The sequence below is a fragment of the Cherax quadricarinatus genome, chromosome 98 (assembly GCF_038502225.1).
Source record: "Cherax quadricarinatus isolate ZL_2023a chromosome 98, ASM3850222v1, whole genome shotgun sequence".
In the NCBI taxonomy this organism is placed as follows: Eukaryota; Metazoa; Arthropoda; class Malacostraca; order Decapoda; family Parastacidae; genus Cherax; species Cherax quadricarinatus.
This window is the reverse complement of record NC_091389.1, coordinates 6738866-6760523: the sequence shown is the minus strand read 5'-3', so window position 1 is coordinate 6760523 and position 21658 is coordinate 6738866. Positions and strand designations below refer to the sequence as shown.

Below are 21658 nucleotides of genomic sequence, written 5' to 3'. Positions count from 1 at the left end.
CAAGTTGTAAGTTCAGCAAATGTGAGATGCAATATCAATCCTGCCTGGAATCCCTCCAGGAGGACTCTTGTTTCATGGTAGTAAGGAAAATACACAACAGAAAGCTGGAAATAGATTATCTGAGGCCAGGCTCCTCATCAAAATCAAAATGAAAACATAAACTCAAAACTCTAATGAATATAAATTTATGCTGATGAATACAAGACAGTGACAATATCATGTGGAACACAGATCAACACGCACATTGTCATATCTTACCATAACAAAAACTCTCTACAGTATTTTCTGCCGAAATGCAGATCGTGTCGACTATATAATATCAATCGTATTTGTTTCTTTAGGGAGGCAAATATAAGATTTTATTCACTTATAATTCTCAACGCAAAAAACTAATTGAACTCTAAAGAAAACAATGTGGAAATCCATACACAAATAACTCGGAGCAAAATGTTGCCTTACGTTTTTCTCTCCTATGTGCGGGTTATTTATGTATTGTTCCAGTCACGGTATTGTGACTGTGTACTGTGGTAGAGTACAGGTCCACATCCCTTTATCCGAAACCCTTGCCGCCAGTATTATTTCGAATTTCTGACTTTTTGGAATTTCAGAACGATTTTCAATGCCACCACATGGCAGCATGACCCAGCACTGAGATAACTGACGCTCCACAATCCACAAAAAAACTTCAGTTTTTGGAACTTTTCAAATTTCAGAATTTCGGATAAAGGGATGTGGACCTGTACTAAGGAAATTATTCCAAGAAAGGTTAACCTAGCACTACTGAGCACTGATACAACAGTATATTCTGACATGAGAAATAAGCGACAATGCAGGCTGGGTCAGAGTAATGAATTCCGAGTGTATTTTGATCACCAATCCCTGGCAGTCTGGCCCACAACACAAACTCAGCAAGTTGTTTACTGCCTCTCTGTCCTTATTCTCATTACCTATCATTATAATTCAAATTTTAAGACATAGTATTACTATTGTACAGTTGTCTGCTTGCATGTGTCTAATGTCTAAATTTATATTTGCAAACCTTCAATGTCCCTATATATAAACAGATAATTGCCAGTCTTAAATTAGGCTCTGCATAACCATGGTTTTTCTATATGTATACAAGTATACATGTATACAAGTGTCATCCATTCCTAACACAATATATCATGTTGAAGTTGTATAATTATACAGAGAATAATTAATGAAACTAAAAGTGCTTGAGAAATACGAGTTACCCACAAGTCTGGCAGAAAGACGCACTCCATAGATCGAACTTTAAACCTGATAAAACTTGGTACAGAGCCAATGTTGAACTTGATAAATCTTTGTGTAGAATGCAACAAAATTTATAAAGTTCGGCTTTTCTACCATACTGTTTTAGAGTGCTAAACCCTGACAATAGTGCAGTAGAGCAGCTCTTTCTATATATCTAAAGTCTTAAAGTTTAAAATTAACGTCAAGACTTTAAAATTAAGTCTTTAAGTTAATTTTAAAGGCCAAATGTTTGTAGCCTAAATTAAAAAAAAAAATTCAAACGAATTTACTTTGTGCATTTTCATTACAAAAATAAAAAAATCCCCGAGATCGATTGTTAAATTTCCACAATTTGTAAATAAATACAGCCTGGTTATATGGTTAAAATCCTTACAGCCTGGTTAAATAGCTAAAATTCTTACAGCCTGGTTAAATGGCTAAAATTCTTACAGCCTGGTTAAATGGCTAAAATTCTTACAGCCTGGTTAAATGGCTAAAATTCTTACAGCCTGGTTAAATGGCTAAAATTCTTACAGCCTGGTTAAATGACTTGAATCCTTACAGCCTGGTTAAATAGCTAAAATTCTTACAGCCTGGTTAAATGGCTAAAATTCTTACAGCCTGGTTAAATGGCTAAAATCCTTCACCTAATTCTTAGATAAAAATGAATGCCATTTATTGGGAAGCAGTTGTTTAAAATTTCAAAGTTCACAGCCGATGCTTTACAAAAACTAAAATGAGATCACAAAACACAAACTATCGCAAAAGTCAACAATGTTCCTTTATTGTTACTGTTTTGGGGAGATAACTTATCAATGTTCCTTTATTGTTACTGTTTTGGGGAGATAACTTATCAGTTCCTTTATTGTTACTGTTTTGGGGAGATAACTTATCAATGTTCCTTTATTGTTACTGTTTTGGGGAGATAACTTATCAATGTTCCTTTATTGTTACTGTTTTGGGGAGATAACTTATCAATGTTCCTTTATTGTTACTGTTTTGGGGAGATAAGTTATCAATGTTCCTTTATTGTTACTGTTTTGTGAATTATTCAACAATTTCAAGAGCCGCATAAGTTGCTTGTCCCGCATATTAACCCTTAAACTGTCCAAACGTAGATCTACGTTTTTTCAACATTTGAAAGTATGTAAAAAAAACGTAGAGCTTTTTTTTTTTTACATTTGAAAACGTGTAAAAAAACTTTGATCTACATTTTTTCTTATATTTGAACATATGTAAAAAAACGTAGATCTACTTTTGGAGCACAACACGTGTGAACGTAGATCTGTTTGGACAGTTTAAGGGTTAATACACACACACACACACACACACATCTGCATGTGTTTGAATGTTGCATGTTTGGTTAAAAATTATGGAAAATAATGTTCCTGTGTGTGTGTGTTTGGAAGTTTAGCTTAAATACCGTCAAACACACACACGCACACACAGTGTGCATTTGTAAATTTGACTATAACTCTCAACTCAAAATTTAATTACAGAAAGTGTATAAAAGTTTACAATAATAGGCTTCAATATATTAACATATTAGCAGTAAGCCTATACAAAAATTATTAAAAATCTTGAAGACAGCAAACCAACTTTTGGTAAACCTTGAAAACCAAATTAAAACTTTGGTGATTACCAGAAAAGACACATTGTAGTCTCTGATATTTAAAAAGGATGGTAAGTATAGTGTCTGCACTGTAAAGGACGGGTGTAAGTGTTGCAGTTTTATAACTGTAGTGTAAACGCACCTCTGGCAAGACAGTGATGGCGTGAATAATGATTAAAGTTTTTCTTTTTCGGGCCACCCTGCCGATGGGAAACGGCCGATGTGTTAATAAAAAAAAAATTCTCTGCATGCTGGTGGCTTTCTTTTAGGCCTAACACTATTATCTGTGTACTGTAGAAAAGACACCAAAATCCTAGATTTGAGTTTTGAATAAATCTAAGATTTGAGATCAATTTTTGGGCGAATTTTACGTTCTTAAGTAACATTGTTGCCGTGTGCAGTTATGATTAATAAATACAATTGTAAATCAAATTGCAGACTTCAAATACGTGAAAATTATTGAGTACTAAATGGCAGGTCTTCAGTAACGCTTATTTTCAGCAACATGTAAGTGGAAAATGAGCTTTAACAGCACACACAAGTATCTATTGAAGTCTTGTCTATCTATCTGTTATGTGAAATTATGTCAATAGTTCATTACCATTGTTATTTTGGTTTGGTTTTCAAATTTTGGGACCCAGTCTCTGGACCCATTATGTGCCTTGGAAATATTTGGACTACCAGCCACACCATGGGTATGGTGTGGCTGTTGCCCATACCATAGGTATGCGTGATTGTCACCCATACCAAGAGTATAGTGATTACCATCCACACCATAGGTATGGTGTGACTACTGTCCATAGGACAGGTATGGGGTGCATTATAAATCTCTCAACCCTAAACTGAAAACCTAATCTCAAAATCTAAATAAAAAAAAAAAAATACATTAATTCACTTGTGTTGTCATAACAAACTCAATCAAAATTACCCACCATTAACAGCAAAAAAAAAAAATTATATATACATGTATATATATATATATACTGCCTTAAACACAACAAAAACATGGAATGCCATAAGCGACTATATTTCTTAACTTAGTTTGAAAAGTCGAGGATTATATCAGAAAAGGCATCCTCTATTTTGTATAGCACGAAGTTTTAAATAATAATGTGGTATTTATGAAATAAGGAACTTTATTTATTATAATAATAATAATAATAATAATAATAATAATAATAATAATATTATAAATAAATTATACACACACACAAACGCATGCATGCACACGCGCACACATGCACACACACATGCACACGCACACACACACACAGGATGTTTCAAAATGATGGACCCATCTTTTTAAAACACCTTGTATATATATTTATATAATTTCGTGTGAAGTACTAAGATTGACAGTCTTAGATTCCATCCTTCAACACCAGTAATTCGGATATTCCTGCCATTTTCAGCTCAGTCAATCCACTTTCGATTTTGTACTGAATGTCGTTTTCCTACGTCATTGCTGCTGTGACCCCACAACTTATGCCAATTGTTGATGAACTGTGTCCCAAGCGCCTTCCTTGGTGGTTCTGTAACTCCTAAATTTAATTTTACGACCACTTAAGAGACTGTGTATGCAAGCGATCAATTAGTTATTGCCTTATTAGTCTTGAGTTTGCCCAAAATGCTCTGTATGTTAAGGGGCTTTCTGCATGTACACCCGAATGTCATTCACCTCTATGCAAACATTCTATTATGCTGAAATAAGGTATATGACTCTGAAAAACATTACTTTCTGTTTAATGTGCAACTGTTAGGCAACTTTATTCCGAAACATTTTTGCCTACGCAGTAGGTTTCTTCAGTCAAATATAGAGGCATCTGCAGAAACAGTAAAGATGTAACGACGCTGTAATCAGTCCATCACCCTTGAAGACGTAGTTTTGAGGTGGTCAGTCCCTCATCTGGAACATCTTTCCAGATTATGGAGTACAGCTCTTCTCCAGGCTGAGGATTGACCACCTCAATACTACGTCTTTCAGAGTGAAGGACTGATTACATCGTCTTTTCATCTCTACTGTATAGGTAAAATGTTTTAGAATGAACATACCCAACTGCTGCACCTGAGTCTTACTTATCAACCTGTCGGTATTGTATACCATTAAATTAACATTTCAGTATTACAACTCGGACCACGACAGCGGGCATGTACCATGGGGCCAAGCCCAATGACAACACAGAAAAAGCAAATTACATCAGAAAATGGAAGGTGGGAGCTGACTGACCTAAAAAGTGGAAAGTGCAAACTGCTGACTTTCCAGGAGGTATTCTGAGAGATCGTCATTCCCAGCGGTTCACTGAATTACACAAAGTAAGTTTTCATTCTTCAATACACATCATATGGAAGATAACCAGAGCAAAATGAGTCTTAATGACCTTCAATTGAAGCAGTGGGCAGGCGAGAGAGAAATGAGCACACACATACCACAAGGCGAGTAAACTACAAGCAAGTCGTCTCACTATATATAATGACCGGACTTAATTATCACTTCATTCTCTCCCGGATGTCCAAAGTCAGATGAAAATAATTAAGAAGATATTTGAACAGCATTTTCAATTTGGTTATCTTACGTGTTTATTATCACCTGTTTTCATGAGTGATATTATACATACATATATGTATATAGTATATTAATATACATACACACACTCACAAGTATATTCATAGGAGGGGAAAATTATGAGGGAAGGAATGTATGTGTTTACAAATTATACATTATTTTTTAACTTCTTGGCCTAAATAAAGGAACTTGTTAAGAAACTGACACAGATCATTTATAAAAGTCCAACATAAATATGCACATTTACACTCGTGTCTCCATTGATAACAATTGCAGTACGATATCACAAAACAGCAGTTGATTCCTGTACTTGGTATGCTAATCTAAAGATTGGAATCATCCCAAGAGTGGAAGTACAGCGGAGGAGAATACGACAGTACAGAGGGCGGCCAGAGACGCGGCGTTCGGTAAACTCCTTACCATATATATAGTCAGCTTTCTTATAAATCTCCTCTATATTCTGTTTTTTTTTTTTGGAAATGAAATTTAAAAAAAAAAAAAGGCATTCAAATTGAATTATGACCACTATAAAGACCTTTCAATGAGCAGCTGAATCTCCAATTTACTCTCTCAATTAACAAAAATCACACTGTACAGGAGATTTAATAAGAGAACTGACTGTATATAGTGGGGCTTTATAAGAGTGTTCACTGTGGTCAAATCATTAACATATCCTATCATCTTATAAGTTACTGCTGCTTAACACACACTGTGTGCATCACTGCACAGACTGAATATACTCGAGGTATTAATGTACACTGGGCATCGCAGGGGGGGAAAAAAGATTTCCGGAGGTAAATGCGATAAACACACTCCCAATCACGGTGAGAACCTATCCGTCGTTTGCCAAACGTAGCTCCTGGTCCGCGCCCTCCATGTATACAAAGTTTTACACTTACAAATGCACTTCAAATACCTGTATATATGGAAAACACAAATATGAACCATGAAGCTAAATCTATGGGAGGTACAGTAGTCACCAACTTACAAACAACTTGTATTCCTTGGTGTTTTATCTTACAAACAAGTTGCATTTCTTGGTGTTTTATCTTACAAACAAGTTGCATTTCTTGGTGTTTTATCTTACAAACAAGTTGCATTTCCTGGTGTTTTATCTTACAAACAACTTGTATTTCCTGGTGTTTTACAAACAAGTTGCATTTCTTGGTCTTACAAACAAGCTTTTCTGGTGTTTTACAGTTTTATTTCCTAGTGTTTTATCTTACAGTTGTATTTCCTTGTGTTTTAACTTAGTTGCATTCTTGGTGTTCTAACTTACATACAGTTGTATTTCTGGTGTCTTGTCTTACCAACATGTTGCAGACCCGTTGCATTCCTGGTATTTATCTCTCAACTGAGATGAGGCCTTACTGTCTACAAGTTGTTTGTGTACACAATAATAAGTACATTGGTTGGCTATACTTCATACACACACTTTTACTGCAACTCGGTGCTTGTGAGTGTTTTAATTGGGTTTGTAAATGGCCTCTGCTTGTTCCAGAGTGGTCACTGTTAGTTTTAAGTTAGGTTTAACATTACCCGAAATGCTCTGCATAACTATGGGCTTTCTGTTGAATGCGCTTTCTTCACACACAACCAAACATCACCCATCTCTGTGTAAACACTGTATCATGCAGAAATAAAATTTTGTCTTTGTAAGCGTTGGTTATTTTAACCTGTAGCATTTGTAAGTTGATGGCATCCTGTACCATACACAACTATGGTAAACCATATCTGTACGAGATGATGTAAGTAGCGTAACTGTGTAGAGAGCAGAGTGATCTATCAGCACAGTATTTGCATGTATCGTATCAATAATGGCAGACAGTACCAATGAGCTGATGAACAAGACACACACACAACACCTGGGTATCTTTGTTCCGAATAAAGATATCCGGGTATTGTGCGTGTGTCTTATTCGTCGACGTGAGTAAATGCCCGGGTATCAGTGGGCCCACCAGGAAAGGATCTGCTCATTTATAGTCTCATTTCCACCATAGATAAATTCACTCATACAGCAGGGTCCCACATATACAGCAGGGCCCCACATATACAGCAGGGCCCCACATATACAGCAGGGCCCTACCTATACAGCAGGGTCCCAGATATACAGCAGGGCCCCACATATACAGCAAGGCCCCACATATACAGCAGGGTCCCAGATATACAGCAGGGCCCCACATATACAGCAGGGCCCCACCTATACAGCAGGTTCCCAGATATACAGCAGGGCCCCACATATACAGCAGGGCCCCACCTATACAGCAGGGCCCCACATATACAGCAGGGCCCCACATATACAGCAGGGCCCCACATATACAGCAAGGCCCCCCCATATATACACCAGGGCCCCACTATACAGCACCTCTCTTTAGTGTTCTATATTTTTGTCAGCTTTCAACCGAGCCATTTTTCTTTACGTTCGATGTTTTTACTGCTCTTCCGCCATTTTCCGACAATACTTGCATAAAGGAAGGGCAACAAGCACCATATTTTAAGTACTGTACGCGATGTGTATTTATTTTACTTTTAATTATTTTTTATGCCTAGTTGTACTGAGCACTTAATATATGGTAGTGTAAACAACTTAATATATGGTAGTGTAAACAACTTAATATATGGTAGTGTAAACAACTTATGAAGCGTTTTAGATGCATTTGATAAAGCTGGTGATTTTTACTTATCACTTGGCGGTCAGGAAGCTGACAGCCATACAAATGAGGCCCCATGTTTGTTCACTTTTTTGGGAGGTAACGATGGCAGCATTGAGATGCTAGTGGGCTTTTGATTTGAGGAATTGGAGTATCCCCTCCTCTCCCTTGACTGCCTTCCTCTGTTTGGCCCTTATGGGTTTAGTGTCTCCCAAGAAAATAATAATAATAATGATGTTTGGAACGAGAAGAAAAATGACATAGATCAATGTTTATTAATTACTGTTAGTTCTCAACTGTCCCACTAAGTGCCAGACATGACTTGACAGACCATCAGCGTTGACATAACTTGATGAACCAGCAATATTTCTCAACAACACAAGAATAACAAGAATATTGCAGATTTTGAAGACAATCAAAAGAATACTGGGGGGAGAGAGAGAGAGAGAGAGAGAGAGAGAGAGAGAGAGAGAAAGAGAAAGAGAAAGAGAAAGAGAAAGAGAAAGAGAAAGAGAGAGAGAGAGAGAGAGAGAAAGAGAGAAAGAGAGAGAGAGAGAAAGAAAAAGAGAGAGAAAGAAAGAAAGAGAGAGAAAGAAAGAAAGAAAGAGAAAGAAAGAAAGAAAGAGAGAGAAAGAAAGAAAGAAAGAAAGAGAAAGAAAGAGAGAGAAAGAAAGAGAACGAGAGAAAGAGTGAGAGAGAAAGAGATAACGAGAGAAAGAGAGAGAGAGAGAACGAAAGAGTGAGAGAGTGAGAGAACGAGAGAAAGAGAGAGAGAAAGAGAGAGAGAAAGAGAGTGAGAGAAAGAACAAGAGAAAGAGAGAATGAGAGAAAGAGAGTGTGAGAGAATGAGAGAGAGAGAGAGAGGAGAGAAGGAAAGAGAAAGAGGGAGACAGAGATAGAGATAAAGAAAGCAAGGTTGCCAGCAGTAAACAGCATTCATCTCAAAACCTCAGCAGAATTCAACCAACACACAACTTACCATCAATCCTCAGCTACACTTAACACAGAGCACTCCTCTTTTTCAATCCTCCTCATCCACACTCAACTGACATGTTTGCTCATGTCTTGTTTCCTGTTATCTTTTCAAGATGACAAAGATATACAAACTAATTTTTTCCCAGATGTGTGCACAATACAAGCAATTTTGACCTTTTGATATACTCTAAGTTAGGTCTACATTGTGAGGAGAGGATACTACAGCCTGTCATATGCCATATTGCAATACACCCAAACCATGGAACAGGTGGGATTTGTACCCATGGCAAGAGAACCGTAAAACTCCAAGCATGGAATTTTAGCATCACTTGTTATGAGTTCAAATCCCACCTGTTCTGTGGCTGGTTAAGTCATGTTATCACTATTTCGCAAATCACACGCCCAATTGTAAGGCGATTTAAAAATTAATACACTTAAATACAGGAAGTCCTCAACTTATGAAGACATTGGGGACCTTCTGAATTGTGTATAACAATATTAGACACAATAATGATATATTGAACATTAAAATGGTATAAAATACCGACAGGTTGTTAGGTAAGACACACATGCAACAGTTAGGCATCTTTATTTCGAAACGTTTTGCCTACACAGTAGGCTTCTTCAGTCGAGTACAGAAAAGTTGATAGAAGCAGAAGATACTTGAAGACGATGTAATCAGTCCATCACCCTTAAGTGAGAACGGCTGGATTTGAGAGGGACCTGACCTCCCAACATCTGAGTTCTTACCTCTTCTAGTGACCTACGTCTCACCTCTTGGCGCTATATAAGGCTCCATCCTGTCACTTCATCTCCATATTGTTTCATTCTATGGAACAATGCTCTTCTCCAGACTGAGGGACTGACCACCTCAAAACTTTAAGGGTGATGGACTGATTACATCGTCTTCAAGTATCTTCTGCTTCTATCAACTTTTCTGTACTCGACTGAAGAAGCCTACTGTGTAGGCGAAACGTTTCGAAATAAAGATACCTAACTGTTGCATATGTCTTACCTAACAATAATGATACAGTATTATATACAATACACAAAATTCTCAACGTGTCTGTAAGCCAAGGACTTACTGTACTGTATTAGTAGTATACTGTAGCAACCAAAATTTTAATCTGGGGAGGTGACGAAAACCTAAGAATCATTAGATGCAAAAAAAAGTAAAAACTCTCTTATAAACATGAGGTTTTTAGAGCATATGTGAAATTTCATAGTCTATCCTATCACTGTGGTAGCGGGTTAATACAGTGAAAATTAACCAGTACTCGAAGAAGTCAAAATTGTTTGCATTTGGGATCCTTTAGTCCCGTTAGTGACACTATCCCATTAGCAACACTGCCCCATTAGCGACACTGCCCCATTAGTGACACTCCCATCAGTGACACTGCCCCATTACAACACTACCTCATTAATGACACTACCCCATTAGCAACACTGGTCCCATGATCAATTTTTCTTTGAAGAATCAATTCTAACAGACTGTCAATAACAAATAATACTTTCCCATTTTGGCACACCAAATACATAATAATACTGTCCGCAAATACTTTTTTGAGTACAGTCTCTCCTCACTTAAAGACAGGGATCCATTCCTAAAAGTAAGTTGGTAAACGAATTGGTTGTTAAGCGAGGAGCATACTGTGCTGGTAGTGGGTTTGTGTCTGCCATCTTTGATATTGTTTTAATGTCTTCTTTGAACCAAATATAACATTTTTAGTATATTTTTAAATGTTTATACAGTAATATACTGTATACAGGAGGGCCCCGCTTTACGGCGTTCCGCTTTACGGCGTTCCGCTAATACGGACATTTCAAATTATGACCAAAACTCACTATACGGCTCCCCCCACCTGACTTTCTAATACGGTCACCGTGCCCCACCCTGTTTGTTTACATTCTCCATGAGCTCAGTAAGCACTAAGTCTCTCCATTTTGTCTGGAAACTCCAAAATTTCAAATGTTTTTAAAAGTTATTTCATATTTTATATATACTCTGATAATTATACTTATGTATACCTGTACCTAAATAAACTTACATACATCAAGTCATTTAAATGTCGTATATTACGTTAATATACACATTTTCATTAATCCATCCATGATATTTTTTTCAAAATTATATAATAAACACGATGCATAACATATAAATAAGATAAATACACCCCACAGTAGAATAAATAAACATAAATGTGAGCTGTGTAGCAGACGACTTCCACAAGTGGTGATAATAACAATACTGAGTCTCATTAAATGTCGTATATTACGGTAATATACACATTTTCATTAATCCAGCCATGATATTTTTTTCAAAATTATATAATAAACACGATACATAACATAAAAAGATGATAAATACACCCCACAATAGAATAAATAAACATAAATATAAGATGTGGGAGCCTGGTTTGTTTACTCTGTGCCTGGCCTGTCACCTCTCATGTATTCATTCTTTCTCTCTCTCATTTATTCGTTTTATCTCATTTACTTACTCCTGACCCTACATTAAGACTACAAATATTTTAAGGTAAGTAATGAGTGAACTGTATATACATTTTATCGCTCTGGGATGCTTAAATATCATAGAATAGTATGTGTGGGTGGGGTGGCCTGGTGAAATAGCCTGCCTATTACAATACATACCACACTTGATTTCTTACAATAAATACTACTTGTCTCACCCTAGATTAAGACTATAAATATTTTAAGGTAAGTAATGAGTGCACTATGTGTGTATTGTACCTTTTTATTGTTTTTTGATGCCTGGTTCTATTGCTAACTTAATATATGTTAGTGTAAACTTGTTATCTAGTGTTTGTATGCATTTATAAGTGGAAAAAAAGGGTGTTCCACTTTACGGCGATTTCCGCTTTACGGCGCTAGCCTGGAACCTAACCCGCCGTATAAGTGGGGCCTTCCTGTACTGTAATAAACAAAACAGAGGAAATCAACTCTAATATATATTATTTAGGTAGGCATGCTGGTCAGAGCCCGTCATAAGTCCGAGCCGTTGGTAAACGAGTACGTCACTAAGTGAGGAGAGGCTGTATATGCATTGTATGAGCATTTAGAGTATAATTATAGACCACAAACTTTGTTATAGAGCTTCCTTATCACTTTTAGTTTGATTATTGTATAAGATTAAGCCAAGTGGTCTATAATTAAAAAATTGGGATGTTGAATCCATTGTGTCATACTGTGATTAATAAGGTCAGGAAATGACAAGGAAACTCCTGGACTTTGTCGCTCAAATTGTTGTTCCTTGGACTTTAACCCTTGGACTTCATCCCTCAAACTTCAACCCTTTGACTTAAGCCCTCCACTTCATCACTCAGACTTCACCACTTTGACTTGGGCCACAAAACATTCATGCACTCACCCTCTCCACACACTAGTGTACCACCACCTACCACCTACACTCACACACTCTTGGACATGATCTACTTCCACTAGGCAATCCTCCAGGGCATAACCTACTTGCACTTGGCAATCCTCTAGGGCATGATCAACTTCCACTGGGCAATCCTCTAGGGCATGACCAACTTCCACTGACAATCCTCTTGGACACGACGTACTTTCACTGGTCAATCCCATCTACAACTGACAATGCCTTCATCTCTGACTCCAGTATATAAGCCCATTTCTTCGTGCCAGTGCTTCAGATTCACCAAGACAACGGTACTGAACACCTGCTCCTAGGCTGAGGGATTGATTACCTCGTCTTCTACCTCTTCGGTTGTCTGTATTGTACTGATGAATCAACTGGTTGGTGAAGCAACTACTTAATAAAGAAATCTAGCTGTCTCACAAGCTCTTCACCTTGTCACGATTATATACTGAAGTATACCTGGAGAGGGTTTCGGGGGTTCAACGCTCCCGCAGCCAGGTCTGTGACCAGGCCGATTTTACACGAATAACCTGCACATAATAATATAATAACAATATTAATATAATTTTTAGTTTGACATGATACATGGTTATACAAAGGAATATAATAGTTGGACCACTAACTAGCGTAGGAGTCTCCAACTTTTTTACTATGGGTGCCACATCATGTATTTCACATATTTTTTGTAGGCTAGAGAAAAAATTGGTCTTATACATATAAATGAATGAGTGAATAAGAGGGTTTATTAGTTTTAATATTTATAAATATTTGAAGTTGCCATGGCCGCATGTGGCCTGCGGGTTGCAGTTTGCCGACCCCTGAACTAGCAAATAATTAACAGTCCAAGTAAGACTGATATGTCGTCATAAATTTTCTTTTTCCCGTGTGTGGGTTACAGCGAGTCCCCAAATTATGAACATGTTGGGGACCTCCTGTATTATGTATAATAATGATATTATACACAATAATGATATAATGATGATGTTACACAATACAGAAGATTGTCAGTGTGTTCATAACCTGAGGACTCGCTGTATTTGTGTACTGTTCCAGTCACAGTATTAACCAAGCTTTTTAAAGCCATATAACATGAACTAACAGAATATTAAATTTTCCTGTATTCACTGTAACTCACCTAATAACTATAGGTACAATTACTACACTGTTATTGCCTTATTGATCTTAAGTTAGTCTTAAGTTTGCCTGAAATGCTCTATATATAAAGTTTTTTTTCGGCATGTACATCCAACCGTTATACTCCTTTGTACAAACACGTATCATGCTGAAATAATATTATTACTCTTATTCTGTGTCTTGTTCTTAAATAGTCTTTAGGCATCAAGTGTTTATTTGCCTAGAATGCATTTCATATCAGTGGCCTTCATTTGTGCCTAACAATATTTATTACATGTAAACTACATTATTTCTGTACCACAAAGAAATGAAATTTTTGAATCTGAATTGATGTTTGGATACTGCTAGGTAAATAGATCATATTTTTTTGTAAATTAAAAAAGGGTGCGTCTAACAATGAAGAGTATGTACTATAAGTCTTTTCATGTGCTATTCAATTATGGATATAACTTTTAATCGCATATACAAAAGAAAACTAAAATTTTTCTTTTTAGGTTATGAGGACCAACCGTAACAGATACACAAATGACAGCAACGAACACTCGGAAACCTCAGCCAACAAGTCAGAGTCACCAAGATACTGATTAACCAACAACAATCACCAAAACAAGGGAAGAAAGTAATGGAGGGGAGGATTTTGCCCGCCTCATGGGCAAGTTCCTTTCCTAGTGTTCCAACTTATGAACGAGTCATTTGTAACACTGAACTTATCCTCCCACGGCAAACATCAGTCAAGAGGATAATCATGTCACAGACACTCAGCAGCGCATGCAAAATAACTACTGAAAAAATAGTGAACTTCCAAGTGCTTTCACGAAGGTGCTTGGAAATTCACTATTTTATCACAGTGGTTGTTTTGCATACTGTGATATCACCTGTTTATTGTAACACTCGTTAAAATATAATTTACTTGATACTGTGTGTTTTAGGTCTAGTTTGTGAGCATCATAACTTGGGCATTTGTAAGTTAGAGTACCTCCCCTCCCAGCACAGTTTTCCTGAAGGGCATCAGAAACCACACTACCAACAGGAGAGAGGGACTTGTCTAGTCCTTATTAACGGGCTTGAGAACTAAACTGCTGGACCAACTGTCCACGTTTGGTCATTAACGGGCCATTGCAAAAAGCTTAAACTTAACCACTGGCTCGAGCAATGCTGATTGATCAGTGTAACGGGTTACTGCTGCAAGCTTTGGCTAAACTGCTGGCTCATTGATATTTACTCAGTCAAAAAAGTTACCAGACGAACTAAATTGACGTTCTGAGTAATAATATTAGAAGTATTATGAGACAGGTTTTTGTATCTGGCACTATCGCAATTATTATTATTATTCTTAATACTGCAAAATCCTTGCCTAGTAGGCCACACTTTCTACTGCCGAAATTTAGATCACTACGCGAGCTTGAAAAAAACACTGAAATAAAGGATAAGTGAGGAAAGTGGTGAGCAAGAAGGAAGCAAGAGAAAAGACGCTAATAATCAGCGGGAGAGCTCACAACCACCTGGTGCAAACATTTTGCGGCGGCCATCTTGCACGCTATCCAAAGCTGCTGTCTGGCCGCCCATCACACCTTCATAAAACATATGGGATTCGTAAGCAACTACAATGCCTCACTTTTAAACACTGTTCCCTGTACATTGTTAAGTATTTACAAACAGTACAACACCGACTAACTTTCAACAGTAAAGTTTGACTCTTTGTTTCCCTACGGATGAATATCTTCGGAATCTTATTAACTACAATAACTGGCTATCTTCTTCTAACACTTGTATCAGTTGCCTGCTGACACAGAGTAACAACTGTGAGATAGCAAGGGCCTCAACCTTGCATCAATGCCACCTTGAGAAAGATACTGAAACCTCGCATCAATACTAAGAGTGTCATCCCTAGACATGGCAAGCCGCCTCACCATGTACATCCCTGAACGGAGTGAAAATCCCCACACCACTTATGATGCTCTGCGCCTCCCGTCCCTTTACCATAGCTGTGAGCAACCCTTGCATCTCAGAGCTGGCATGTCAGATTAAGGAATTATTTATATCAAATATCTGCTATCACCATAATGAGACCACAAATCACTTCAGAGTTGGTACCACTTCTTATCCTTGTACTTGAGCATAAGTTGGTGTGCAGCCGACGAGAAGGATTCCGCCTCGTTCATCATCTTGCCGGTTCGTTCCTCCAGCTCGCCCAGCTTCTGTCCTCGTTCCACCAGCTGCATGCGAGTTTTGTTGATGTCGCCGGCTACTGTCCCAGCACGTACATTGAGGGACTCCAGCTGGGAGGTGGGGCCAGGCACATGTTTGGCAACACTGCGGGAGCCTTTCCCAGATGCCTCACCAACTAGAAAAAAACAGGCGAGGAATTAGACACACGTGCAACACCTGCGTATCTTCATTTAAAGTTTATTATCAACGATATATAATAAGTTAATAATTGACACACGTTAGCCAAAACCTGCACATCTTCGTTTAAAGTCATTTAGCCAACTACCATATTTATTAATTCATTACAAATTTTATTACACAAAAACTTACATATATGAGAAAACTAATATTGTGGTCCAACTTGGACCATTAACTAGCCACACACACTGAGATACCATAAACCTGTAGTCAGTCATTTACTTTCCAATACTGGTATTTACTTTTCAATACTGGTATTTACTTTTCAATACTGCTGCAAAAGGCAGCAGTCAGAATAACAAATTCCCACTCTTGACAGCATGTTCCACCAATATTCAAAAGTCTGAATCTGCTTACCATTAAGAACATCCGTACTTATTCATGTGCCTACTACATGCACAGAACAGTACACACAAATATAAACCCTCCACTCAAACTTCTCACCAACCTAAACAGGACACATGACCACAACACAAGACACAGATCTCTTTTTGATATACCTCGTGTCCATATCACACTGTGTAAAAACTCTATGCACATAAAGGGCCCAAAAATTTGGAATTCATTACCAGAAAATACCAAAGTAACCCGGTCTGAAAATTAATTTAAGACTCTTCTCAAAAGCCACTTAATCATCCTAGACTAAATACACAATACTCAATATTTAACACAACCAATAAATCTACCAATTACCTAAATCTTAAAACTTCATAACTAGACACCCAGGCTAATATATTGACAAATTACCACATAGAAGTATACATACCTACCAAAACCTGTATTACCCTTCACCAAATTGTAGCAGTCTCATACTGTACACTACTGTAAACTACTGTAAACTACTGTAAACTACTGTAAACTACTGTAAACTGCTGAAAACTACTGTAAACTACTGTAAACTACTGTAAACTACTGTAAACTACTGTAAACTACTGTAAACTACTGTAAATTACTGTAAACTACTGCAAACTACTGTAAACTACTGTAAACTACTGTAAATTACTGTAAACTACTGTAAATTACTGTAAACTACTGTAAATTACTGTAAACTACTGTAAATTACTGTAAATTACTGTAAACTACTGCAAACTACTGCAAACTACTGTAAACTACTGTAAACTACTGTAAACTACTGCAAACTACTGTAAACTACTGTCAACTACTGCCAACTACTGTCAACTACTGTCAACTACTGTCAACTACTGTCAACTACTGCCAACTACTGCCAACTACTGTCAACTACTGCCAACTACTGTCAACTACTGTCAACTACTGTCAACTACTGCCAACTACTGTCAACTACTGTCAACTACTGCCAACTACTGTCAACTACTGTCAACCACTGTCAACTACTGTCAACTACTGTCAACCACTGTCAATTACTGTCAATTACTGTCAACTGTCAACCACTGTCAATTACTGTCAACTACTGTCAACCACTGTCAATTACTGTCAACTACTGTCAACCACTGTCAATTACTGTCAATTACTGTCAACTACTGTCAACTACTGTCAACCACTGTCAACTACTGTCAACCACTGTCAATTACTGTCAACTACTGTCAACTACTGTCAACCACTGTCAATTACTGTCAACTACTGTCAACCACTGTCAATTACTGTCAACCACTGTCAATTACTGTCAACTACTGTCAACTACTGTCAACCACTGTCAATTAGTGTCAACTACTGTCAACTACTGTCAACTACTGTCAACCACTGTCAATTACTGTCAATTACTGTCAACTACTGTCAACTGTCAACCACTGTCAACCACTGTCAATTACTGCCAACTACTGCCAACTACTGTCAACTACTGCCAACTACTGTCAACTACTGTCAACTACTGTCAACTACTGCCAACTACTGTCAACTACTGTCAACTACTGCCAACTACTGTCAACTACTGTCAACCACTGTCAACTACTGTCAACTACTGTCAACCACTGTCAATTACTGTCAATTACTGTCAACTGTCAACCACTGTCAATTACTGTCAATTACTGTCAACTACTGTCAACTACTGTCAACCACTGTCAATTACTGTCAACTACTGTCAACTACTGTCAACCACTGTCAATTACTGTCAATTACTGTCAACTACTGTCAACTACTGTCAACCACTGTCAACTACTGTCAACCACTGTCAATTACTGTCAACTACTGTCAACTACTGTCAACCACTGTCAATTACTGTCAACTACTGTCAACCACTGTCAACCACTGTCAACTACTGTCAACTACTGTCAACTACTGTCAACCACTGTCAACCACTGTCAACCACTGTCAACTACTGTCAACCACTGTCAACCACTGTCAACTACTGTCAACCACTGTCAACTACTGTCAACTACTGTCAACCACTGTCAACTGTCAACCACTGTCAATTACTGTCAACTACTGTCAACTACTGTCAACTACTGTCAACCACTGTCAATTACTGTCAATTACTGTCAACTACTGTCAACTGTCAACCACTGTCAATTACTGTCAACTACTGTCAACTGTCAACCACTGTCAATTACTGTCAACTACTGTCAACTACTGTCAACCACTGTCAACCACTGTCAACTACTGTCTGTCAACCACTGTAAACTACTGTCAACTACTCCTGAATCATGTTTCGTAAAAAGCATTTTTGAATACATAAACATATCGTTTTGTTTGTGTAAATTAGATTGACTTATTATTAATAGCACTACTGTACAACTATGATCATTTCTTTAGTGAGAAGTAGTCAGTAAGACATTGAATTAAGTCAGCCCATAATGTCAAGGCATAATAGAGGTTCTCTTTGCACTGCAGCCCATTACTGTAAAAATATAATCTCAATGTACCACTTGCCAAGAAATAAATTAAATAAATCTGAATCTGAAATAAATCTGAAATAAATCTGAATCTGAATATTCAGTGACAGTAGTTATTTATACAGCCTCTCCTCACTTAACAACGGAGTTCCGTTCCTAAGACCATGTTGGTAAACAAATTCGTCACTAAGTGAGGAGCATACTATAATGGTAGTGGGTTTGTGTCAACCATCTTTGATATTGTTTTAATGTCACCTTTGAACCATTTATAACATTTCTGGTATATTTTTAAATGTTTATACAGTAGTGTACTGTATATTGTAATAAAGAGAATAGAGGAAATCAGCTCTAATATACATTATTTAGGTATGTATAATGGTTAGAGAGCCCGTCGTAAGTCCGCGTTGTTAGTAAACAAGTACGTCACTAAGCGAGGAGAGGGTGTATATAGTAGAACCCCCAAATCCATTGATTCGATATCTGTAGTTTCAGTTATCCACAGTTTACTCTGACCCAAAAAAAAAAAACGCTTAATTATGCTTAATGATGGCCCCAAAGAACAAAAATAGTGATCATGGCAGTTCTCAAATCCTAAGAGAAGCTGTGAAATGCTTCCCATCAGTGAAGAAGTGATAATTCTAGACTTATTTTGCATAATTCATCAATTAAACCTTATCATAGGTATATATGTAAAGAAACAATAACATACATATAGGGTTTGATACTATCCATGGGATGTCGTGGAACGTATCGCCTGCAGATACCGGGGGCCTACTATATATATTTATCGATCACATTGTGTATTAACCCTTAAATGATCCAAACGTATATACAGTGGTCCCTCAATAATCGTCCGGCCTGAAAGTCGTCCATTTCGGAAATAGTCCTGTTTTTTTGTCAAAATATTGGCTCGGAAATTCTCCAGTAACTTGCTAATAGTCCTTCGTCCCGGACGCGTACTCATGGTCTGAGCGGCCTCAAGCCGCCTCGGCCTTTCCTTCCCAGCCAGTGTGCCATTGTTTACCAGTGAGCGACGGTCCCCTCACGTGCTCCAGCGAAATATTTCATAATACGTATTTCATTTATTTTAGTGCTTGCAAGTTATTTAAGTGCTAAATAAGGTACCATGGCTCCAAAGAAAGCTCCTAGTGCCAAGCCTTTGGTAAAGAAGGTGAGAAATACAATTGAATTTAAGAAAAACATCATTGAACAATATGATAGTGGCGTACGTGTGGGCGAACTGGCCAGGATGTATAACAAATCCCGTACAACCATATCTTCCATCACAGCCAAGAAAAAGGAAATCAAGGACGCTGTTGTTGCAAAGGGGGGTAAACATGCTGACAAAAATGAGGTCACCAGTACTCGAAGATGTTGAGAAGTTATTATTGGTGTGGATAAATGAGAAACAATTAGCAGGAGACAGTCTTATGACGTCGCTTATTTGTGAAAAGGCTAGGCAGTTGCATGATGATTTGGTAAAGAAATTGCCTGCAACTAGTGATGATGTGAGTGAATTTAAGGCCAGCAAAGGCTGGTTTGAGAGATTTAAGAAGCGTACTGGCATACACAGTGTGGTAAGGCATGGTGAGGCTGCCAGTTCGGACCACAAGGCGGCTGAAAAATATGTGCATGAATTCCAGGAGTACATAGAGGCTGAAGGACTGAAACCTGAACAAGTGTTCAATTGTGATGAGACAGGCCTCTTTTGGAAGAAAATGCCAAAGAGGACCTACATTACACAAGAGGAAAAGGCAATGCCAGGACACAAGCCTATGAAAGACAGGCTGATGCTAATGTTCTGTGCAAATGCTAGTGGGGATTTCAAAGTGAAGCCATTACTAGTGTACCATTCTGAAAATCCCAGAGTGTTCAGGAAAAACAATGTTATGAAGAGTAAATTGTGTGTGTTTTGGAAATCTAATAGTAAGGCATGGGTCACGAGGGAAATTTTCGTCGAGTGGTTCAATGAAGTGTTTGGCCCTAGTGTGAAGGAGTATCTCCTGGAAAAGAAATTGGATCTCAAGTGCCTCCTAGTAATGGACAATGCACCTGCTCATCCTCCAAACTTGGATGACCTAATTCTGAAGGAGTCTGGGTTCATCACAGTAAAGTTCTTGCCCCCGAATACCACTCCTCTCCTCCAACCCATGGACCAGCAGGTCATTGCAAACTTTAAAAAACTCTATACCAAAGCAATGTTTGAAAGGTGCTTGAATGTGACCTCAGACACTCACTTGACCCTACGAGATTTTTGGAAAGAACATTTCAGTATTCTCCATTGCGTAAGCCTTATAGGTAAGGCTTGGGAGGGAGTGACTACCAGGACTTTGAACTCTGCTTGGAGAAAATTGTGGCCAGATTGTGTCCACAAGAGGGATTTTGAAGGGTTTGGGGCTGACCCTGATGAGCCTATGTCAGTTGTTAAATCCATTGTGGCACTGGGGACTTCCATGGGGTTGGATGTGAGTTTGGAGAATGTGGAAGAGTTGGTGGAGGACCACAACGAAGAGCTAACCACTGAGGAGCTGCAAGAGCTTCAGCAGGAACAGCAACAGATGGCAGCTCTGAATCTTGCTGCAGAGGAGGAGGAAGAGAGATGGAGGAAGGTGCCTTCTTCAGAAATTAAGGAGATTTTTGAAATGTGGGGTAGGATGGAAAGATTTATGGAGAAACATCACCCAGAGAAGGATGTTGCAAGCCATATCGGCAACTTGTACAGTGACAGAGTCTTGGCCCATTTTAGGGAAGTTTTAAAGAGACGCCAGAAACAGAGCTCTCTGGACAGTTTTTTTGCGAGACAGGACTCCAGTGACTCTCAAGGTGGTCCCAGCGGCATTAAGAAACAGAGAAGAGAAG

At 38.0% G+C, this 21658-nt stretch overlaps 1 protein-coding gene across 5 annotated transcripts in view; it reads right to left on the bottom strand.

Moving 5' to 3' along the window:
- Window positions 1-2125: 2125 nt before the first annotated feature.
- The window catches only part of Tomosyn (syntaxin-binding protein tomosyn), a 567161-nt gene continuing 547628 nt past the window's right edge, over window positions 2126-21658 (bottom strand). For all 5 annotated transcript variants that reach the window (XM_070105267.1, XM_070105268.1, XM_070105270.1 and 2 more), the window contains one exon: window positions 2126-15930. In XM_070105267.1, the coding sequence (XP_069961368.1) occupies window positions 15668-15930 (263 nt within the window). In that variant the 3' untranslated portion in view covers window positions 2126-15667. The remainder of the gene's footprint in view (window positions 15931-21658) is intronic.